At 40.1% G+C, this 25,222-nt stretch overlaps 1 protein-coding gene across 1 annotated transcript; it reads right to left on the bottom strand.

Moving 5' to 3' along the window:
- Nucleotides 1–2,000: 2,000 nt before the first annotated feature.
- fndc4a (fibronectin type III domain containing 4a) lies at nucleotides 2,001–23,203 on the bottom strand. The gene is made up of 6 exons (XM_034143601.1): nucleotides 22,739–23,203; nucleotides 14,571–14,686; nucleotides 13,079–13,283; nucleotides 6,836–6,925; nucleotides 4,404–4,546; nucleotides 2,001–2,802 (listed from the first exon to the last, which is right to left on the bottom strand). The coding sequence occupies exons 1-6, from the start codon at nucleotides 22,812–22,814 to the stop codon at nucleotides 2,761–2,763; spliced, it is 672 nt and encodes a 223-aa protein (XP_033999492.1). The 5' UTR covers nucleotides 22,815–23,203; the 3' UTR covers nucleotides 2,001–2,760.
- Between the last annotated feature and the right edge of the window lie 2,019 nt (nucleotides 23,204–25,222).

The raw sequence follows: 25,222 nt of genomic DNA, 5'->3' as shown, positions 1-25,222 counted from the left end.
ATTTATGTTGGTAATGGTTGTAGCGTTTGATAATGAGAATCTATTCTGACTGGCATGTGGAGGTCAGAAATGCAGAAGTTTGAAATACTGCGTCTGAGGAAATGGGATGTTCAGGGAAATAATAAGAGCCAGTGCTGTGAGTATTTCCCATTTGCAGTTAGAGGTTTTTTAGTGATATATAGTTTTGGCTATCTGTACGAGGTATTTGCGGTATAAAAGTGATATAAAGCAGTTTTCATGGACAACATTTTAGCACATGCAGTGGCAGTTTACAGTACACCTCCAACAAACCTTTAACCTCTGAATAACCCAGGAATCATTATCAGTAATAGGTTGTGTTTAAAGCAAATTTCAAAACGTGTCTTGCTTGTATTCACATGGCAGGCTTTCTTGTTCTCCTATTTATAAGGTAGAAGCAAGGTTCATATGGAGGGCAGAGAGGCTGCTTACAGTATATTGCTGCACATAGGGACTAGTGCAGTAATGAAAGTAGACTCCTGTGACAAACCTATATTTATAAATCAATGTATTTATAGATGCAGTATATACTTCCGTCTCTGAATAACATCTATATAAAGCTTATCTCAGCTACAACAACAGCCCATAAATCACTTGAGCAAACTAATGGGAAGAAGACGGCAGCGCTTCTTGTCTCGTAACTTCTGCTTCATTTTGGATGAATGTTGTTGGTGGTAAAACTGACATTTGAGTTATTAATGGGGGTTGTATTATTGAGTAAATAGATACAGTAGCTTTCTGTGTGTTTGTTATCAACAAGACTCATTTAATCTTTTAACAATAGACCGACTGAGCTTTTTCCCAGTCGATCGTGTTCAAAGAACAGAAAATCTGAGAGCATCAAGGCTTTTGACTCGACTCAAGTAGGGCCAGCTCTCAAATTGATTGACTTTTACAAGACAGGAGTAAGTCTTTTCAAAATCCCTGCCTTCTAACTCTTACTGTGCAGTGTACATCACATACAATTACCATCCATATCAACTGGTTTCTGTACAGTCGCAAACCTATCATTTGGAAAAAACTGCAGTCTTTCATTGAAGAATATGGATCTGAACTAAGGAAGATCATAGGCTATTCCGGAGTCAGCTATACGTCGATTTAAACTCATCAAATATTAAAAGTGTCATAATGCTGCAGTGTGGGAACTGTTTTAAAGTTCTTTAAAGGATCATGAAGCACCAGGAGGCACACAATCTAAATGAATTGTGTTCGACATATTGGCGTTGTGCTTAAAATACTGTCAGGATTTTGCACTGAGTATTTTTTTTTTACCCGAAATGGAAGTGAGAGATGATGATTTTATCCGCCTTATCATTACCTAATTAGTAGGAGGTGCGTTCAAACACTTTCTGTAACAAGACTTGGCAAGTATTTTGTGCATAAAGTGCTGTTTTTCTACTGTACTGTAGTCTCAGCCAACATTTAATGCACACAATGCATCTTTGTTTAAATCGATGAGGTGTGTGTGTGTGTGTGTGTGTGTGTGTGTGTGTGTGTGTGTGTGTGTGTGTGTGTGTGTGTGTGTGTGTGTGTGTGTGTGTGTGTGTGTGTGTGTGTGTGTGTGTGTGTGTGTGTGTGTGTGTGTGTGTGTGTGTGTGTGTGGTGTGTGTGTGTGTGTGTGTGTGTGTGTGTGTGTGTGTGTGTGTGTGTGTGTGTGTGTGTGTGTGTGTGTGTGTGTGTGTGTGTGTGTGTGTGTGTGTGTGTGTGTGTGTGTGTGTGTGTGTGTGTGTGTGTGTGTGTGTGTGTGTGTGTGTGTGTGTGTGTGTGTGTGTGTGTGTGTGTGTGTGTGTGTGTGTGCGTGCGTGCGTGCGTGCGTGCGTGCGTGCGTGGTGGAAGTGATATACGGATGCATTTCTGTGAGAGACACTCCATTACATTAGCTGCAACTCCGTGATGGGACATTCAAAAGAAGGTTTATTTTACACTTCAGGAAATGTACAAGATTTTCGATGAAGGTCGGAATAGAAGAAAACATGAACATCTTCAAGGGACTGCAATCATGTTTATTCTCCATTGTTGGAACTTAGAACACACATCAAATGCTATTCTACAGGCAAATGACCTGCATGCAACGTTAGCAAATGAATGAAATATGTACATACATTATGAAACATTATGAAATGTGGAAAAATACAATGTATTTTAATATCATTCGAAAATTTAAGACATGTCACTGTGGCGGTTCTTACAAATGAATACATGTTTGCTTTCTCTCCCTGTTACCAAGCTGCCCTAAGCAGTACGATAACATACAGATGTGATGAATATATTAACACTAGTTGCAATGGGAAAATGTTGATTTACTAAGAGCTGAGTTGCCTATACCAGGTGAACGTGGTGTCTAACTGCACATGCCAATATCAAAAATACACTGCGACTTTAAAGTCATGAAGACCGGCCTCCTTGATCAGATGATCGTGTCTTTTTATATTGCAATAACTTGCCAAGTGGCTGGCAGTCATCAGTGTTAACGGCACCATGGGTTAACATTAGTTTGTGTCCTATCTACCTGCAGGAGTAGCTACTGTACTGTAATGTGTGTGTGGTCATGTAGATACAGTGTGTGTGTGTACATGTAGTTAGGTGTTTTCCTACAAATGCCGGGTGCATTTTGCAAACACAGCTTCAGCCAACCCTATTCACTGATGACGATCCACTACGCATGTTTTCTCATCAGTGACAAAGGTGGAGGAATGCATTGATGTTCGAAGAGAGAGTGATTTAACGTTGTCTTGCTTCTTCTCAAACCTCAATGATGTTGATAGACGGCACAGAAGGATGAAACTGCAACAGAAAAGATTAAAGACATCATAGTTAGCTTACTATTTTACTTTCTCATGTTTTTTACAAACTGTGAAATATGAATACCAAGTCAGTTTATTGGGTCATGAGAATAAAATGCCCCCTATCCGAATATCTCCATCCACAGCTCGAGAAGTACCCTTGTCATTTTGCTTGCAAGCCAATCAGAATTTATTTAGCTTAAAACAAAGTGGTATCTTTTCTCTTTGGTGAGATGAAACCCCTCTAAGACTTTTGTTTAGCCATGTACACAATTGACTGATCGTAGACCTTGCATAAGATCTGACCTCCTAATGAGGACTGGAAGGAGAGATAAGCCAAACACAATGAGGCATCCTGAAACGATTGCCCCTCAGCTTATTTAAATTTAAATTCAATATGGTGCTAGTTTAAATCTCAGCCAGAGGTCAACACACACAATGTTAAAGACCTCTTCTATTGATCGGCCACAGCCTCATTACTGAGCTGTGACTGCATACATTTGTCTATTCTTGAACTGACCACTGAGAATCCTAGAGCATCAACATTAAACCAACCATTTCTGTCCTATTATAGATCATGCAATATATATCTTCCATAACAGACATGCTGCTTTAATGTTATTTCTAGAAACTGCGGCTTGAGAAAATAATCCTTGGAGATCTGCAGGAAAAACACCATTAGGTTTTATTTTTTCCCAGTGGAAATTTGATGGAAGATGTTGCCCTCTATATCAGATTTTCTAAATATCTCCTCAGATGGGATGAAACCAATTGGGGTAAAGTTGAACAAATAGGCTGTATTGTCTAAATGTGTTCCGGCAACAGTGTTGTCTGTGTGCTGTTAATGACAAATAAAAGCATCTAACTAATAAAAGGTTACACTTTAGCAATGACCTGGCATATTCTATTTTTAGCAGTGATTACCATAATCCTCTGTCTTCCTAGGTTCGATTCAAGATTTGTTTTTACTTTAAATGAAAACCTAGTTTTTAATTAACCATACATTAGTGTTCTCCACATTTCTCCACATGCAAATTCCATTATCTAATCAAATAAAATGTCAATTTCTGCCTCGAATCTAAATTTCAGCTGCTCGTGCCTAATCTATTTATAATGAGATTATTTGGCGAATAAAGCACAAGAGAGAAAGCTCTGGTAGGTCAGCAAAAGTGTGGAGCTGATATGTACACCATACCTGGGCAGAATTTCCATCATTAATCATGGCATAGTGGAGCTCTTTGTTACCCAGCCTGTACAGATGTACGTGCACCCAAAATAAATACAGTTATCATTTTAATATCCAGTACAACAGAGTTTCCAGTTTCTAAGTGCCAATAGGTGGGCACTAAACTGTGAAATTCTTTCTGCTGGAAGGTCATTTTGTTTACCAACAGCACGACACGGAACATGAAATGGAATCCTTGACACGTCTAAATAAGAAGAGGAAACGTGAAAATAATAAGTAAGATCTAGGCTGAATTCCATTTAGTGTCAGGGTCGTGGTTTTGTGTACGCTGGCTCACTGTCACACAGAGAGACGCTGTTTGTTTACACATAGAGCTGCATGAAAAAGAGCTTTTTATTCAGATAAACCCCGCCCACCTTGCTCCTCAGCAGCCCCCCGCTGTGGTGCTCCGGTGTGCTCCTCTCCGACGACGACGGCTTGGCCTTCTCCTTACTGCTGCTGTTGCTGGAGTCGTTGTCCTTGATGATGTCATACTGCCGGCAGAACAGGGCAATCACAGCTGCCGGGAGGAGAGAGATGGGCACACACACACACACACACACACACACACACACACACACACACACACACACACACACACACACACACACACACACACACACACACACACACACACACACACACACACACACACACACACACACACACACACACACACACACACACACACACACACACACACACACAAATGAGGATAGGAATTCAGCGGTGATGCGGGGGGACTGTCACTCTCAGACATGTCACCACTTCCTCTAATGCTGAAAGGCCATGCGGATAATGGAATTCTGTTCCTCTGGGAGTGTGAAGCTCTGCCTTTATCGGAAAGCTTAGAAGACAGTTATTCTCCATGGAGTTTGCTTTGCTACAGTAAGAAATCTGCCAGGTGCCGTACTGCCTCCAGTTTACTAAACACTGTAATGCGCACAAATACCTTCCTTGCTTCACTGAGGTTATGAATATCTATGAGAGTCGCATCATTAAATATTCAGACCCTGGTATCAAGTTCTGGTGATGAACATTACTGTAGCTGCAAGAAATCAAGGCACGTGTAATTCATTTAACTAACACATTATTATTAATGCAAGTGCTTTGCGACACTGAAACTAAATGTCTTTTTACAGCAAATACATATTCATGGTAGGCATTTATACGGGTTTGTTGCTTGATTAAATTGCAGCAGCATTACTGTGATTTGAAAAGTGATTATTTTGCATTTAAATGGTTCACATTACAGTTTATTGTAATGTTGTTATAAAGTCACAATTTTCCTCAAGAGCTCAGCAAAAACAACTGATCTGCACATATGATAATGGTTTTATTGAAAGCACTTTTTGAACCAATCAGCAAAAGCGATTAAAGATTGAAAAAATCTCAAAATGATTGTGATAAAATAAGAAATACAAAAATAAAATGCGAAAAAACAACTATCTTTGCCGGCTGGGAATCAAAAAAGCAGGGAAAATGGACTTTAAAACTGGAAATGAGCAGCTCATTATGATCGCGGCACATGAGGTGTTTTTATTCCTTCACTCCCACTCCTCATATTCTCCATGTCCCTTCGGTCTCTCTCATTAGTATTATTTAACATCTCGCTCTGATACTCTGGGGTGTGAAACCTGGCGTCTGGCAGCCTGTCAGATCTGCCACTTCTCATTGTGCCTCAACACTTCATTAAGCTGCACACTTCATCAAAGGAGTAGAAACTCACGCAGGGAAGGAGAGCTTCGAGGCAGAGAATATACAGGACAGCATGATGATGGTTTGACAAAAGTCTAGAAGGGAAAATCTATGCTCCGGTTTCTAAACTTTAACTACAGAATATGGATTTTAAAGCTCTTGTTCTGGATGACTGTGTATTGATTGTTGTGTCGATGTATTGATGTAACTACAAGATAATCTGTAGTGTAAAACCTCTTTTAGGTGTGCTCCATTAGTTTGTATCATTGAGGCTAACAATAAATGCTAACACGTTGCAGTTCCAGTGGAAACAATCTGTTCTCTTTTAGCTGATTTGGCAGAATTTTCATTTAATTTCACCATCGACACCGACCAATCAATAACATGATATGCTTTACCTTGAATGTATAGGTATCAGATCATATCGAATCTCCAATGAGGCTATTAATGATGGGACAAATTTAAATATGTGTTACTTTAACAGGACATAGTACTAGGATTGTTTATAGAGAGACTTGGTTATATAGCTAATGATATATAATCTAGTGTTTCAATAAATTAATTGGCCCTATTAAAACTTAAGAAATGTAATTTGCAAGTACAATAAACACCTCTAGGAAGGTGTCAATTTGTGGAAAATAACATTTTTAACTACATCCAGGTAAAAACAATCACTTATGTAAACAGGAATTCATTTCAGCACCTCAGGCTGTTACTTCCTGACATAAAATGTAATGGGGCAAACCACAAATTAAACTCACCAGCAGAACACTTAAATTGTCCTAACAGCGTTTCTTTAGTGGTAAAATGTTGTATTCACACAATAAAATATGGACTTTTACTATAACCGTAACCATAAAATATACGTATCCTCTTACTGTGATCGATAAAGTGCTGCTGTATTTATTAAGGTAAAAGACGTGCACGCTTTCTTTTACAGTTTAGGTATGTTTCATTGTATATCTATCCATGAAGAAATACCATATTGCCTTTAATGTTCTTCCTTTAAAAGATCATATTACCAAGCTACATATCTACATAACGTATTTTCTTGTAAGTGCTTTTTTAAAGACTAAATCATTATTATTGTACACACAATCTGCATACCTACCTGCCCACATGACCAGGACCACCACGATGATGATCATCTCTCCTGTTTGTAGATGTCGGGACTTATCCAGGCCCTGCACAGTGGGGTCATCTAGAGAGACCACAGGAAGGACATTTGTAGTCAACACACACTCCGAGGTCTAACTACTGAATACTGAGGACTGAACATTTTGACCTTTCCTTAATTGATACAACAAAGAACAACATACATTGGACATTGAAATGCAATCCAGTAAAAAAAACATCACACACAATAACACATAAGTCTTGACATAGTGTCAGTAAAACCGAACTACCCTTCACAAGAGAAGAGCTTGTTCTCTGGATGTCCTGATAAGACCACATCCTGTCAATTAGCACCGGTAAAAGTTGACACGCTCTTCATTTCTCATGATTTCTATGCCATTTAACAAAAAACGTAGTCAGGAAATGTGCTGGGCATTACCACAAATCAATCCTGTAGCATTAATCCTCTAAGTGGATTGACTATGGGCCTTTTTCCACTCTGCAAACTATTTCTTAACCCGCATGGATGGAACTCTTCCAGAGCACCACTCTTCCCAATTGCTTCTTTCAGTGAATCAAGTCGTCAGGAAACTGGGCCGGAAACTGTCAGCTCTCTTGGCGTGATGGCTGCTACAAAGTGGGGTCAATTACTGCCATCTTGGTTGTGTGCATGGGAAACGTAAATGAAGAAAGGGAAGTTGTAGAGTTGTAACTTTAAAATAGCCTCAAATCATTGTGTCTTTGTTGACTGTGGGTCATTGAACTCTTGAAGAACAACGTATGTCAGGACAATCAATGCAAGTTATTGTAGCTTACACACATACAGTATAGTTCTGTTTTATATGAATAATTTAGCAATTTTCTGATTATTTTGTTGGTACCATTCAGACTTAAAGAACCGTAAGTTATACATTGCATAATTTAGAGGGGATTTGCCCTCTACTACTGGGTCCCTACTGTCTACATTTACAGTCATCAGTAAATAAAGGCATCTGCTAACTACCATAAAAGCAATAACACATTGTTTAACCAAACTACTGAAATGCATAGATACAACTACTAAGAGAAGGCTGTTTCATAGAGAATCTACTGGTAGAAGGCTGTGTCAGTAATTAACCTTGAGGCTTTGGTATTCTGAAAGACCTTCCATCTAAACGTCTGCAAATGCCTTGTTAACTGTGTTCTAGTTTCTCTTTAAAGGGCAATTTCCATGAGCATTTTAATCTTAAACGCTAAAAATGAATGAACTTGCACACGACAGAATGTAAAGAAGTAACAATTTGGATTAAATCCAATAAACAAACCATCAAAGCGTACACATACCTTGATGCTTAGTGGCATCGTAAACACACAGATGGCAGATAACATAAACTAAATGCTAATGCTACACCTTTGAGTCTGAGTTTCAGCGGTTTGGTTGAATATTGCTTATTCATGCCCTGCTGTCAGTTAGTAGTTGCCTTTTTTTAACTGTAAATGTACCTTTTATTGACCCAATAGTGAAGGTGAATTGCTTCCCCTTTTAAGTGTGCAGGTATTACAAATGGCTCCTGACTGAAATGTTCAAAACAACTCAGCAATGAGCCCCCTGTGTTATCTATCAGCTAGCGTGAGATGTGCTTCCAGCAGCATGTAGGCACACATTATGCCGGGTCAGGACTCAGCTCAGCACTAAGTACGACCTACGAGCTGCTCTCCACTTTATTATCCCACATCTCATTCTGTCAGAACCTGACCCACTGAATTATAAACTGGCCCTGCACATATGAAAAGTAGAGTTAATCATAGAGAAACCACTTGTATCAGGCTGTTACAGTAATTCATTTGATCTTTGAGGCTTCTGTATTCTGCACATTTCCATCTGAACTTCCTGCTCTTGTTTACCGTGTTGATCTAATGATCCTTAATTTGAAAAACGTGCTGCTGACTGTGAAGCATGCTGATATTCACCATGTGCATATTTGATGTAATATACAAGCGAGTGATGGAACAAAATGATGACCTGAATAACATGTTGTGCTGCCGTATCGTACATATTTCATGTGGCATTGCTACCACACTCAGATATACGCTGTGCTGTAGTCGGGAACGTATGGATTGTGATGCCTTCGGTGCACTCAAAGAGTTCGTGTCGAGATAATTGGTTGACCTTCCTTCTGCTCACCCCAAATCCCAGCATGTTGTTTGTGGCTGTGAACTGTGTCGGGAAGCCATGTAACAACACACTGGGGGGGCTGTACTGGTGTCATAATGATGCACCCTGTGATTTATTATTGCATTATGTCTCCTAGAAACTGTGTTTTTAAAAGAAAACATGTCTCCTACAGTAGCTATACAGTGTATTAAACATGTGGGTTCAACTACAGCTGAGTACAGTGCAGTATAATGTGAATTCATTTATGATATAAAATCTGTATCAGTATGGGTTGATGTTAATTTTTTTTAGATTTGACTGCTCAAGGCATCCATCCTTTGAAATTATTCTTTCTTTCTGTTTTGATCTCTTTTGTGAAACAGAAAGAGAGCAGGTGACAATCGCAGAGGCGGCTTGTTTTGGAATTTTTTATATAATTTAATTGGAGGTTGACTGACACTGTTCATGCAAAACAATACAGCATGCTAATGTACAGTAGACACACAAATAGAAACACCCCATATACCAATATCTAACATTGTTAATCCCTTGTACCTCCATTATGCTGGGATTACTCCTCAGTAAGATACTTTTTAGTTTGCAGAAGGTTATACAGAGCAATTGATTACTTTAATGGAATATTAATAAACTGCCGACATATGACAACAATTGATCTTAAAAAGTCTCCTCCTCTGACCACAGTGAGACATACGTCACTCTTGAAGGGCAAGCAGAGAACACAAATATATACTCTGATTAAAAGCTTTCCATGGAAATAATCAAATTGAAATAGACTTTGGAATGACATATTGATCCTCAGTAGCCTATTTAAATTCAAATTGGCATATATCTTGCCAGGAAATGCTTTATACGAAATAGATTGATTCTGAATCTGGCTCTGGCAAGGTGTACATTCAGTTGCATATGCACTGATATGTAATTACATTTTCAAGATAATTGCGTTCAGGAAAAATATATAAGCATTATTGATTTATGGGTATTATATCTATGGCTTTTTGGAATGCCTAGACTATGCTTCAAATCAATTTAGTTTCAATAGGATGCACAACTAGATTACAAATAATGTTTAAGGAGCAATGGTCAGCGGCAGGATCCTGAATATAAAAAAGTTCCTATTCAATTAAGATGCACTAAGGTTTATGACTAAGGCATACTGTATGATGCTATCTTGGAAGGAAACATTGTAAACATCCTTTCAGAGAGGGCAAACGCTTGTTAAGAGAAAGGATGGAGGTTATAAAAGTATTGGAGGTGTCTCAAAAGAGATAATTACATTTGTGTATTTGATATAGCAAAAGTTCATTTACAAAAGTTTTCTGCTTGTTGTGGTTAAAATAAAAATGTAAGTCTGCATACATTTGCATACATTATCAGAGTGAAAATATACAACAACACAGACCCTTATATGAAAACTGAAGCCGAGTCATAAACCCGACACAAGAAATGTGATGTGATTGGACTTTGAAACTGGGACATGGGAAGTCAGCAGTGCAGGCATTAGATTTATGGAAAGCTGACACTGTTGGCTTTTACATTTACCAAAACAAACTCCCACAAATGAAGCTCATGCACTGAGTGGGCTGTTTTCCTGACCCACTTGCATGACTCGTGGGGGCTACAAATTATGATTAATGGTGCACAGTGAAACCTTTTCCAAAAGTAGTAAGTGAAATATTCTCATTCTAAGCGCTTCATTCAGATATTCATGGATAGTTAACTCTCTGAAATCCATTGCTTTTAACTAATATAAACACAGATACAAATGTGTGTGTATTTAATGTATAGCAAGAGTTAAGTAGTTCAATGTTTCTGTATGACTTAAATGGACAGTGTACAGGCTCTTCAGCTGAACTTGAGCCTGAATGTGTTTCTTTTTCTTTCACCGATGGTGCCAGCTCAATTTATGTTACCAACCCTGAGTCAGCTAAAAAGGAAGACGTGTATGATTCACCTGCATCAGCACTTTCTATATTCATAACCTACACCACCCCATAATATAACACAAGCCAACATTGTTTGAAGTAGCAGGCCTGTTTCTAGAACGGTGCCAAACTCAAGCTGTCATTGTTTAAACTGTTAATAGATTTGGCTCATCCCATAATCATGGCTAAAGGAATGTAGAGAAGGGCTTTTCTCTGAAATGTAGCCTTCCCAACTGCCTAAAATAAGCCGCGTTCACACCGCGTACTTTGCAGTACTTAGTGCCGGCACTTAGTGCCCCGGCACTTTTTACCCCAGGGCACCAAGTACCAATCGCGTTCACACCGGAGTACTTTTCCCTGAGGGAAGATTACGCAAATGAGCCGCTGACGTCACTTCATCTTCTTCTGCTTTGGGTTTACTGGCTGGTTGCAAACAACTTCACGGCGTATACTGCCGCCCGAAGTCCCCGGAGTTGGGGACTTCCGGCCGCTTCTACTGAAGCCTTCCGAGTAAATCCCCAGAACGCCGACACCTCCTCATCACTCCACCGCTCCCATGTTTTTTTTTGTGTTGCCATAAGTTATTCTCTCTCCGTTGGTGCGCGGGGCGAATGCTAATGCTAATAATGCTAATGCCACAAATACAATGGCGGCTTCACAAAACTTTTCAGAGTTTTACGGGGCGTGGTTTGCAATTTGCCCAGCCAATCAGAACTGGGGCACTTTTCCCCCCCAGGATAGTACCACCTCTCTAGCAGGCACTAAAAATGGGGGTAAAAGTTCCCGGCACTAAGTACTCTTTTTGGTGTGAACGCAACATAAGGGGTACTAACGGAACTAAACGGAAAAGTACGGGGAAAAGTACTCCGGTGTGAACGCGGCTATTGAGAGTGAATGGCTTTTTCTGACACTTTCCTCCTCTGCCATGAAGAATTGAGAATTACTAACCCCTTTCTCCATTGGTCATGGTGTTCATATTTCCCTCCAGCCTATGAGCCCAGACACTGAATCCAAAGTGCTTCAGAGTGTGAGTTTGAATCTGATTAGTTCACCCCGAGTTATATAGAGTTGCTTAAATTCAGAAGAGTTGCCTGAACAGTCTGTCAATAATGAAATGGTCTACAGGATAAAATATACATGCGTGAGAGGAGGCTTTAGGTTACTTGCACTTTAATGTAGCTCATTTTCGATGTCAGGCCGCTTAAAAGCATTCAACAGCCAGAAGAGGCTTGAGCGCGAGAGCAGGAAAAGCATCTGTAATGGGTTGCTGCTGTGTTCGCCTCGGGGGGGGGAAGCTTTATGTTGCGTAACAGAGTGAGGTGAAACACTCTGAAAAGATCGATGCAGTGACCTTTTGTGACCTTATCGATAATACTGCATTTCGACAAACTTTTATAGCATTTGATAGACTGAACCAACTCAATACCTGGCAGTTAAATTATATATTTTTGACATTGACATATCCCATGAAGACACAATGAATTTATCAGACTAACAAGTATTGCCTGTGTATCCGAAGAATGATATATATTATTCATCACGCCACAGAACTACAGTATTGTAGCGCAAAAGCATAAAAAGTCATTTGAAAAAAGAATACAGCCACTACTGACACTGGGTGAAGTGTGTATGTCTTCATTACAACAAACATTTAATTTGAAAGAAGTGCTTTTGTTGTGATATCTCAGTAGCATGTAAGGAAATGTCTTCAAATTAGGCACAGTCATCAACATAGTCATGATAAACTGTTTATAATCTGAAGGTCAAAGGTTGATCCACTTCACTGGTTGGCGGAGACTGTGTTAGTAGCATATCTAATGGATCTAATGGATAGACTTTTAGTTTTGTTAGTAGTTTTTTAACAATAATAGAGTTCCACTTTAAGGAACTATAAACTATGTGGCTACACAAACAATATGAGTTAGCAAGAAGGATTGATTGTTGGTTTTAGTGTTGTTAGAGGGTTGGAGGACGATATTAAAAAAACATATGGCCAGCCTTAGCGTTTAACTTCAAAGAAAGGTTTTAGCACATGTGAAAACACGAGCCCCTACTCTTCAAACCACGTTTTATTATTGTCCTTTAACACAGACAGAAACACATGTATTCAAATGATCTTTGCAAGAGGCAAACAACCATACTGTATGCCACAGCTCCTTACCTTGGTTGGAGCTGTTGGAGGGGAAGCGATCTGTCTTTTTGAGGGTTCGAAAATGGACCTTCTTGCTGGCTTGGCTCTCCCCATGAAGGCCAATTGACTGGACCTGGATGATGTAGTCTGTCTCCTCCTCCAAGTCCCAGAGGACGCAAGAGCGGCTGGTGGTGTTGACTTCCCGAATGAATCGTTGCATGTGTCCCTCCTGCCTCTAGGGATTTGAACAGGGATAAAGTACAACAAAGTAGATTGATCTATTGAATAGATGCAATAATCAATACAGTGTTGGTAATCAGGGTGAAGAAACAGTCCTGCAAATGTGTCCCTAAGGAAGAAACCTTCGTAAAAATGCTAAAAAAACAATCATGTACCTCTTGATGGAGCCATGATAATGTGAGACGGAGGTTACCTACCAAAGTTTGCTGGAGAACGACATGCTGTGTGCTTATTATATTAACAGTTGGCACTTTAGTTTAGCCGTATGGAGTCTTGACTGGGAATTATACATTTGCAGTCAATATTCTGAAAGCTCGTGACTCGAGGCACTTGCCGTCTAGACTAATCAAAGTCTCAGACTTTGTCTATGACCTTTCAGAAGGTTACTGGAGCAACAAAGACCCAAAGCTGTGAGAATGACTCTCCTGTATCATCCAGATCTATGTGTGGCTCTAGGTCGAAGTCTCTGGCCCTGCTCGACTAAAAGACCTCTGTAAACTATGAGTAATGTAATTATTTACCACGATATACATCAAATTAAGATGCTTACCATGACAAACATCTGTGTGTTTGGGTCATTTTGGTGTTGTACACAGACCATCAGTCACACTAAGTGAAAGCAAAGTTAAAGGGTTGCATGATGCTTTAAAGCATAAACACAATTACATAAACATATGGTGTTCACCCATTCAGGGTTAACATTTATTGGTTTTCCTATATTAAGCCTATGAAATCGTTTTAGCCTCACAATTGCAGTTTGGCGGCTTCACAAAGTGGCCCTTGTTTTCTCTTGACAATTCGACCATGCCAAGTTTGATTCTGACTCCAAGCTTGAAGGCAATATTTAGTCACCCTTTCTGCATGTCAAGCAAAGCTTTACCCAAGAATACACACCGAGATGAAGACACATCTTCATTTATCTGGGAGCCTGTGCATATGTGCTAATACTTACTCATTATGCTGGACAAACTCATGAAATATAGTGTTTGATCAAAACTCCTCTATGGACTTCAGTTAGTGACTACAGTATATTATCATTTAATTGTCCGAGTAATATGTTTTCAGTCACTCTGGCTGGCACGAACGATGACAGGGTGGGTTTCAGATTCCAGGTGCACTTCTTCATACTCGCTGCATGGTGTGCCAACAACATTTCAACAGGACATGACAAAGGCTCAATGCCAAGTCACAAATCTAAAACTAATGCAATTTTCCCTTATGGGGGGTTTTCTGCCAACCCGTCCATGTTTCGCCATATTCATAATACAAGTTTAGGACTTACCTGTTGTGAGATCGAAAAGCCGATTATTATATCTCCCTCTGGAACTTCCCAGGATACAGTTGCCGAGTCGGCTCGCAGGTGCATGACGGACACATTAACAGGAGCCGGTGGCCGGTCTGACGGAAAGGAAACAGAAATACACTTTCTGTTAATCCACCAGATATGAAATGATCCAAGCCATATGTGTCCACGCTGCACCTGGAAAGTCTTGGCACTGAACTCAACACTATAACCTGACTGTATGTGTCATCATGGTACACTAACTGCCAGGTCTCATGTTATAAAAAGCTAAATATTCAATAGACCAACAGTTATAAAGCACCTTTCTTTTCTTCCGACCACTCAAAGCGCATTAAAACCACATATCAACATTGACCAATTACCACACAAGGTGCCAAACTGCTCTTCAGTATCTTATCTCATGTTCATTCATACAAACTCACACACTAGCTGTGCCTTCGGGAGCAATTTGGGTTCACAATCTTTAAAAGCACATTACAACATGCAGCAGATTGTAGCCGAGGTAAAACGACGATCTTCTGATAAGTTTTACCTCGTGAACCGTTCAAGCACTGGACTACAGTGAAGTTGCCTCTTTTTTGATGGGCTATATGGAGTTTTGTTTGACCAAAGCACATTTCTGTTATTCCTTTCATGTCCAGATACCAGCTTTACTGTTTACTGATCCTCTTAGACCAATAAACCATTGGGTTGACATTGACAACTGTTTTCAAAGGCAGCCTCAGTGTGGCCACTCAAAACAACACAATACTGTATCCGCTCCTCTGACCAAACAATAAGATTACCGATGAGTAAATTCAAACACCTTAGTTAAGTGTCCTTGTTACTAGCTGTTATAATTGCCTGCTTGCATTTTAAATCAAACCTGCATCAATGTCTCATGTTTTATGTCCTTTATCTTAAACAGCCTTGTCGGTCGAGCTGACCAAAGTAACCATGGTGTCCATTTCATGTCCAACTCACTCAGGCATGGTTACGTTTCTACATTCTGGTACATTGCAACCATCTATCATGATGTGGTTGCTATTGGAAACGTTGATTGCAAAGTGGGACTAAAGCCTGAGAAGCAAAGGCAGGAGCGCTTGAAGGGGACAGATCTAATAAAGCGCCCTATACGTTTTCACAGTCTCCTAACAATAGCTCAGATCAGAGGGATAGATGAAATGGGATTGGCCGTGCCGATGGGGACCTGGAGGCTGTCCTCTGGGTCTAATGGACTCTGTGTGTTGTCGCAGAAAGTGACTGGAGCAATGTTGAGAGGTTAACGTGAGTGGACATGTCTTGAGATGTCAGATTTGTGAGAAATAATGAGAAAATAATAGGGGATCTTATGGGGATCGCATCAGATAAGACAAAGCTTGATACTTTAATGCTTTTCCTAATGAGTTGTAATTACAGTATCAGAGCTGCTCTGTAACTACCTGTAGTACGATTTGTATACGAAGCTTTCGGTAGCTAGTCAAGGGAATGTTAATTGACAGTACAGTCCATTTGTATTTCAAACGCTCTTATTAACTCGTAGAGCCTGGGCTTCATAACCCATAACACAGTTATCTTGAGATGATAGCCAAAGGCATTTGCTGTACAAGGACAATATTTCATCCCAGCAGTGCACTCGTGGCATTATGAACTGCATAGGGAGGGGTCAAGGTCAAACACAACACGCTTGGTTCCTTGGGCTCATGACAAGGTCAGAGATTGGTAATTGAAGGGGAGCGAATGAGCTGAACAAGAGGCCAGAGTAATGCTTAGCCTGTGGTGGAGAGGAAATGAGTGTTCCCACTGTAGAGAGAGCGGAGAGGGGAGGGCCTGGCTTTAAGTATCAAGAGGTCAGGAGGTTACGTCTGTCTCCTTTTGCCCATTTAATGAGTATTATTTATGGATTGTCACAAACCTGGGGGTACGGATTGATCGTGATTTTAAACTAGACAAACAGATCAATTCTGTGGTAAAATCCAGCTTCTTTCAGCTAAGACTTTTAGCAAAGGTCAAGCCTTTCCTTTCTTTTAATGACTTTGAGAAAGTAATACATTGTTTTATATCCACTAAACTGGATTACTGCAATGCTGTGTACATTGGAGTAAGCAAGGCTTCCCTGTCACGCCTACAGCTGGTCCAGAATGCTGCTGCGCGCCTCCTTACAAGGACAGGCAGGCGTGAACATATTACGCCTGTACTCGCCTCTTTACACTGGCTACCAGTCAGTTTTAGAATACGATTTAAAATGTTACTGTTCGCATACAAAGCCCTAAACAGTTTAGCCCCACCGTACCTGGCAGATCTTTTAAAACCATACACACCCACACGGTCACTGAGGTCGGCTGACAGATTACTTCTGGTAGTCCCAAAATCAAGGCTAAAGCAGCGAGGAGACAGAGCCTTTGCTGTTGCAGCTCCAAAAGTATGGAACGAATTGCCTCTCCAGGTTAGACTTGCTCCAACTCTGCCTGTTTTTAAATCTCGTTTAAAAACCCACTTCTTTTCCCTGGCATTTACAGACCAGATGACACTTGTGCTTTTACATTTGGGTTTTTATCTTACTAGTGTTTTGTATTGTTTTTACGTCATGTAGGAGAGTTTTTCAGTCTGTGGATTCTGATCTGGTTTCATTGTCTCGTGTTTTACATTTGTTTCATGTCCTGTCTGTTTTTTATGTATTTATGCTATGTTTTTATACAGTTGTTGATGTTCAACTCTGTTGTTTTTAAATGTGCTATATAAATAAAATGGATTGGATTGGATTGGATGGAAGCAGGTACTTATGTGTGAAGATAGATGTGCAGAAGGTTAAGAGGGAGCGCAACTCGCATAAAGAATATATTGTCCTTGATCTTTGGAGAGCTACGGGGCTGTGAGTCATACATATATATTCCAGTAATGGCTTCTGTGTCCTTGTTTCTAAATCACTGCTAATGTTTGTGTCACGTACATACTGTATGATGAGCATGCTAATGATGTTATAATTCAATCTATTATCAGTGAGATAACAAACCAACATACTGATGCTAATTGGCCAACAAAGCCAATCAACAATTCCCTCATAACATGTTTCATATAGCTATATATATATATATATGTACAAGGATTACACTTCTCTTTATTTTAAAATGCCCACAGAGAACCACCTTGTATTTCTAAAAGCAACATCGAAGTTGTTGTTTTGTAAAATGCATCGTGACCAATACACACTTTGCCAAAAATGATAAAGATAATCATTTGTTTTGGATAAAATCTGACTAGTTACCAGTTAACACTATGAAGCTTACATTGCCATTTGCTAGATTGTCATACAGACCACTTCAAAATCAGGTGCAACATTTATCTAAGACAGGACACATTAATGTCTCCTTGTCCTTTAGGTAATGGGGGTTGCAGACAGCAAAGCATGTGCAAATATAGCAGCCAGTGAGCGTGATGCATCGTCTGTGGCTCATTTGCTGGTGATGGAGCAGGTGACAGGGCAGTTAAAGCAGGCCATGAATCATCAGTAATGTATGAGTAACGACGCCCTATATGATGCAGTTGGCATTGCAGGTTGTTGAGCAGGTCAATTATATTTTCAACTTGGACTACCTGGGTAAGGTGACTTTTCCGCACCAGATGGAAGACTCTTAGCAGCTTTAGCCATTCATTTCATATTCTACAAGCTCATAAAATATACTTCCAATAATGTATTCACATTGAGCTCAGGAGCAAATTCTCGAATGCAAATATTTTCATTGATGTAAGGTCCCATTCCCCTCCCCATGTTGTCTTCTGGCTTGTTTGATGTTTCCATCTACTGTACAGTAATAAGTGTTAAATATCATCCAACATTCTAAATAAACTGCAATATATCCAGAACTGCGCTGCCCGCCTCCTCACCCACACCCGCTCCAGAGACCACATCACCCCCGTCCTTTAAAACCTGCACTGGATCCCTGTCCGTCAACGAATACACTTCAAAATCCTTCTGCTAACACACAAAGTTCTCAACAACCAGCCCCCCCCCCCCCCCTACCTCACCGACCTGATCCACCATCAGACCCCTTCCCGCAGCCTTCGCTCATCAGAAGCCAACCTCCTTTCTATCCCCACACGAACCAAGCACCGAACCTGGGGGGACAGAGCCTTCTCCATCGCTGCCCCCACCCTCTGGAACTCCCTTCCACAACACATCAGAGACTGCACCGACCCCCCCACCTTCAATAAGTGTTGAACAAATGTTTATGTATAAAAGACATGAAAAAGTGGATTTTGCACAATAGGTGACCTTTAATATTTGTTAGCTGCCACGTTTCCTGAGTACGACCCACTCCACGTAATGTGTTATGTAAGATCTGCGATCAAACAGCGATAGGTCAAAGCGTCCGAGGCGTGTGTCAGTGCAAACAAATGGTGAGCCCCTCTTGGGATGTGGGCCAGTGCCAGAGTGAATCATACGTGTAGCCAAAGCCCGGCACATTAGCTACTCCCCATCTAACCGGAGTGCACAGAGAGAGAGTGAAAGTGCTGCTGGATCTCTGAATGGCTGACGAGCCACGTGGAAAGGAGCCCAGTTTGATTTGTTAGAGCTGGCATCTCATATTTTGTTCTCTACTGTATATTTGCTTGCGACGCACGATTGGGCAATTTATTTTGATTTACGCATAGTTAGTTTATTGGTTGCCGATACTGAATATTCACAGCAAAACAGAAGTGATATATTTTCTTTTATGGTCCAATATTCAACATTTTGATTCATCCCAATGCCTGTGCAGCGTTTGGTCGCAAAGCATCTTGGGCAACCATGACACATTGATTAAGCAGAAAATATTAGTTGTGAGTAGAAAATGGGAAAATCACCTGTCCGGTTCACCGGGAACAAAATCTGATAGATGACGTGTCATTTCCATTTTGCATATCGTTCAATGTCGAAGAAAAGCAATAGGGTTGAAATGGTATCCGATGAAAAAGCAATATAAAAGACTATTTCCCAAACTAATAGCACTGATGAATTAATACAAAAATACAACCAGGGAACTCTAATTTCTGTTTCTGTTTTAGGGACCTTAAATATCATTACAATTTATGAAAGGATGCTGTATCTAGTTGCACAGTAGACATCCTAATTCTACACATTTCTATAGGGTGCGATAGCAAGTTCAACTGTTATTTTGGCTGCAGTTAGTATCAGTTGCAGATTGATTTAACTTTAACTTCTTTTGAACCCAATTATTTCTATGATTTCCATCTCATGCACTCATTTCCAGTTGAAAGTGTCACAATTTGTTCTGTAACTCAGTTAATGCCCCAAAAAAAGACCTTTACAAACTATATCGAGTCTGACATGATTAAGTGTTCAGCTCGTTATTCTGCAATACATGTTCCAAATGATTGATCAATTACAATAAAAACTCATAAGTCATATTGCTTTAAAATGGAAAACACTGCGCTTTACCAAGGTTGTGCACCATATTAAAGCTCATATTTCAGTCTCAATTACCTCCAAGCCAGTGAGTTTAACGGGCTGCATGTAATGTAATCCATTTATAATACATATAATGGCTGCAGATGTAATATATCCTCTGACATGAAGGCAATAACTCATAACAGCGGCTGTGAATGTTCAAACTGCTTCATCCCGATGTGTTTCACAACCCAGTCGTGGGATGTCTAAATGTCCTCTGCACAGCAGGAGGTTGTCGCACATCTGCTCGCAGGCCTATTGCAAATCGCCTGGTAGTGAAAATCTAAAGCAATGTCATGCTGGTTTAATCTCAGCCGCAGCACTGTCTGCCCCCATATTACCTTTGAAGACCATTTTTTCTTGTTTCATTGCCAAATTTCATTCCCCTCTGAGATCCTGCCTTTCTTTCTCATGTGGGAGGCAACAGTGATGCTATGTGGTCTTTGATTAAATCTTCAGTAGTGTCTAGTGCAACTGTTTGAAGTAGCTACAGTATGTAGATGGATACAGATGGAAGGACTTGTCCAGCCAGGCGTGGCTAAATCCTATGCTTTTCCCGTCTATTTTAGAGCCTCTCCACTGTAGATGCAATTACTGTACTGTCCCTCCCTTTAGGTACACTCCGTCTTTTTCTCAATGACTCAGAGGCTGAGATATGTCCGTTTGGACCAGATGGGACCAGGTGCTAGTCTAAGGTGAATGTAATCAATGGCCAAACCCATGAGCATTTCAAGCCGCAAGCTAACATTTATGATTCTAATACTGTTAAGTCAAGCTTTTATGAGCAGAATTATTGTTTACAGAGTTTGTAGCATTGATTTTATTGGCTCCAGCTCAGTGTTTACTGGTTAGACAGATGGCGAAAACAAGACACCAACAAGTGTGAGCTTCTAAAACAGATACAAGATAAATAGTCCAGTTTTTCCACACACCGTAGTCTGTATTTTTGTTTAAATGTCTGCCATGTGACAGCAGATACAATTATTACAACTCTGATGGATTCTGCGCTAATACCAAACGTCTATTTGTCAAAAATGCGTCACCAGGTTTATGAACAGCAGATTGCCAATTTCAAGAATGATATGAGCCTCGCCATCCAGATAAATCCAATAAAATCTAATTCATGTTTGCCGAGCGCCGGTGGTAAGTGGGATTCATTTTCTAGCTTGTTTTCAGACTGTAAATATTGTTACCCGCATTCAAGTACATCTTGTGAGGTTGGAAAAAGAGAAATCAAATACCTTGTTTGGGTTAGAAAGACCTTGTGGCATCATACTGGGGGGGGGTTTTCTCAACGATGTATTATAAAGGAAGCAACATATTCACTTTAAGTCATGAATATCTGGTTAAGTTGCATGCTTAATGGATGAAATGAAAACGAATTGACAACTATTACTCTAATTAACTAATAGAAAAAATTGTAAGCAGATTTTAATGATTGAAGGTCTAAACTGAAAATGTTCCCTTTTCTTAATGTTGTATAGACATCATTATGAACCAAAGAAGCTTACAATTAATTGATAGAATCCACTGAATGTGAATCCCATCATCTCGTGCATGACTGCAGCTGGCAGTAACAAATTCAACATTTATTAGTTTGCTTTGAAGCTCATTGCAACCGCCAACTTTATATTTATGAGTGCCATGTTTATTATTTTAACAGTGGCTTTTCCTGCTCTTGACAGCCCCATGCAGAACTGAACTGAGATCAGAAAGGTTTTTTGCATTTCACATATCAGCGCAGAATATGACAAAAGCTCGGAATATTTGTATCAGGCACAGAGAAAACGGTGAAGTGCCAATCTGATTTTCTCAAGGCGCTATCACATGTAAGTCTCAGTTCCCTTGAGAGGCAAGGGAGAAAGTGATAGAGGTAGACAGGTAGATAAAAAGACAGAGATGCTGGAGATGCACGCATAAAGAGGCAGATAGAAATATTTCTGCTACAGAAATAAAAACTGTTAACATTAAAGCAAGTCTGAAACTCCAAGCTTGCAATGGAAATAATGCAGAAGTACTTATAATTGGTGCTCATACTGAAAAATAAGACCACCTACTACAGTTGAAGCAAGACAAGCAATCTCTATCTTTCATGTTTGACTGGTGTTTCTATGGCACATTATTATAAGAAAGTGAATGCCCCTGTATATTTTGGTCACTTATGAGAGCCTTTACACATTTTCACATTGTTCATTAACGCAGTGATTTAACAATTTGTCTAACAAATGAGAAAAAGTGTCTTGCAAGTGATCAGGCAACGAAAAAAGGCTGGATGTGGCTTTAGTGCAGATTTACTTTATAGGACATTATAGGTTTCATGCTTTAAACAAGCTGTTTTTTATAAGATGCCTAATAGGGCAAACTGCCAAGGTTATACTAAAGGTTATTATATATTCGTGAATGCAAAAAAATAAACTCAATGTCCTTTTTTTGTAATTGATTCAAAAGGTTAAAACAGGTTATCTTGTAATCTGTTCTACATGTGGTTAAACATGGGGTTAAGGGACGAGCTATAAGTAGACCTTTGCGTAGAAACATATTCATATCTTGTTTAATTTGAATTCATGAATAAAGTGAATCATCAGGTGCAGATTAAATTCCAAGAAAAAGCCTCGTTATCGCAGTGGCAGCTTTATAACACTTAGAGCATGGCTAATGGCACATTTTACAAGGCTACAATCATTGATTTGACTCCTCTGCTGTAGAGGCGTTCACTTACTTGCTCCTACCAAGAACATGCCGCTGCCAAAAAGCAACAGGACCACGGAGTTGACCAAAACAAGCAGGCGAGCCATTTCTCGAAGGGTATCGCTGCTCCTCTTAGAATAAATTGCAGATATCCTACGCTTGAAGGGCAACTAATTCACAGCAGTTCATTTTCTTTGATGAATGAATGAATGGTCACTGGCTGTTTCGGGGTCGAGGTGGTCAGTAAATAGATAGCCAGTGAAAGAACGTGACAAATGATGTGTTCAGGAACATGTTGTCGAAGCCGAAGTGGATTCTTCATTTAGGTTTTAAATCCGCAAGTCCTTGAAATGTGTTGTCGAAAGTGTAGACGTCCATCATCCTCGAGAGCTCAGGTATGAAACAGGGAAAGGATGACGCTCGTGGGCTCGTCGGTCCTCTCGCCGCGGGGCCATTCAGCAGCATGGACAGCGCCTTAAGTTAAAATTCACAGTGTCTTTTAGCGTTCCGCAGACCAGTGTTCACGGCTGGTTACGGGGTTGGTCATTCCTGCAGTGCTTTCTCGATGTAGAAGCCATGAGACCCTCACTATTAAGCACTTAGCGTTTCAGCTCAAGTGCACGCGCAGCACACCGTGATTAATGCTCCACGTGCCAGCAGCGGCTCTACGCCTACCTGCTCACACAGCTGCTTGAACATTTCCTCAACAAAATAAGCTAATATTTAGCTTAATAAGTAGTGTTTTAATGTTGTGTTGAATAGAGGCGGTCACTTGGTAAACATATTGTAACATATTGATCCGTTTTGTTGTTCAGTTTGTTTGCAACGTGCCACTGTTTTGATTATTACACTACACATTACACATTTGCAGTGGCGTTTTTATATGTACAAAAGTGGTGGGGCACAAAAAACTTAGATGTCTATATATAAGCTTCTGCAGTGACGTGCAGTGAGGTTCATGGCTGGTGAGGCACTGGCACTGACTCTTCAGGTTTACAAATATTATATTTTGACCTAAACCAAAATATAATATTATTTTCAAAAGCTTTTTTTGTCTGATGCTTCGATTAATTTTAAACAGACAGTTCAACAAAAGGATACCCAAAAAATGTAATTTTATCATTTAAATATTGAATTGTTCTCTCTTAGTAAGATCCCATTTTCAATAAAATGGCGGTCTTACCTTGACTTGAAGATGAAGTCCATTTTCCTATCCTTCTGGACAAACATTTCTATTACTTTTTTGTAAAAGTCCTCCTTATCTTCTTGTAGTTTCAAAAGTCTATCATAAATCTAATCCATAGATTTATGATAAAAAAATTATAAAAGTAGGGTAGACATGTGGATGTTATCCGGCTAATCAAAACGTGCATTTATCTAACAGGTACGTTTCCCACAGATCTTATTTTGAGCTATTTTCTAAAATCCTCTGGAGAAATCTCATTGCTTTTTTGTGCTTACTTCCTGGTTTTAGGACGCGCCACTGCAGCTCTCTCGTCTCCTCTTCACACAGCACACTTTTCGCGGCACACGTACTTACAGCCAATCAGCTCTGAATGATTTGAGATGACGTATGGTGGGGATGGTAGCTCCGTGCCCCTCTGGTCATTATTTTTTTGCCACACACATTACATTACAAAATACTCTGAGCATGCGCAGTGTAGTTTTTACAGTCACGTTCACTTCACAGCGAGAGGAAGGGGCATAATCAGGTTTTGTCCCACATGGCTCTAAACAGCTCAATAGGCACACACTGTGACTGTAGACACACTAATTAGAAGAACACAGACTAAAACAGCAATGTACAGACGAATCAGATGATTAAACATGATCTTAAAATATATTTTATATATATTTTTTTTTTTTTTTTTTGCATTTTTGTAATCATTATTTGTAATACTTTCTGCTGACACTAGGTGGGGCTGTGCCCCACCTGCCCCTAATGACCAGTCGCCACTGCACATTTGTATCATATAGATGCAGGACTTGCACACGCCTGTTATCTAACCGACAGGTCCGCACGCACTCTCCAGCCGAAACTCTCTCGTCTTATTAATTTAAGCATTTTCTTATTAATTTATGCAGCCAACCCCCCCCCCCCCAAATGCATAACCAGCCGCTTAAAGGTGGGGTAGGTAAGTTTGAGAAACGGGCTCGAGATACACTTTTTGTTATATTCCATGGAATGCTCTTAACATCCCGATAGCAATGAATATCTTAAGTGCTTTGACAAAAAATCCATAAAAAAAATTCATCTGTGGAAGCCGTAGTACTGTAAAAAGCACGACCCGGCTAAAATAACTGGATGGCCTACCTGCCTGTCAGCCTTCCATCTGTGCACAAACTTATCTCGTGCCCTCATTGGTCATGTGCGCGTTCTTGTGTGGAGGGGCTCTGTAAGGAAGTGGCAGATTTGTTCCGGCTGTGTATTTTCAAATTCTAGCGAACTCGAGCTGGTTTCTCCAAAATTACCTACCCCACCTTTAATGCGCAGTGCAGATTCGGTAATGAATAA

The sequence above is a fragment of the Trematomus bernacchii genome, unplaced genomic scaffold (genome assembly GCF_902827165.1).
Source record: "Trematomus bernacchii unplaced genomic scaffold, fTreBer1.1, whole genome shotgun sequence".
Lineage (NCBI taxonomy): Eukaryota > Metazoa > Chordata > Actinopteri > Perciformes > Nototheniidae > Trematomus > Trematomus bernacchii.
Note: the sequence above shows the minus strand (reverse complement) of the source record. Positions and strands in the feature narration are given on the sequence as shown.

Coding starts and splice junctions, on each gene's coding strand:
- fndc4a (XM_034143601.1), bottom strand. CDS start 22,814: ATGGCTCGCCTGCTTGTTTTGGTCAACTCCGTGGTCCTGTTGCTTTTT. Junction 6,926..13,078: donor CTCCAACAGCTCCAACCAAG/GTAAGGAGCTGT, acceptor TGGTCTCTCTAG/ATGACCCCACTGTGCAGGGC. Junction 2,803..4,403: donor GGGGGCTGCTGAGGAGCAAG/GTGGGCGGGGTT, acceptor TTTCTGTTGCAG/TTTCATCCTTCTGTGCCGTC.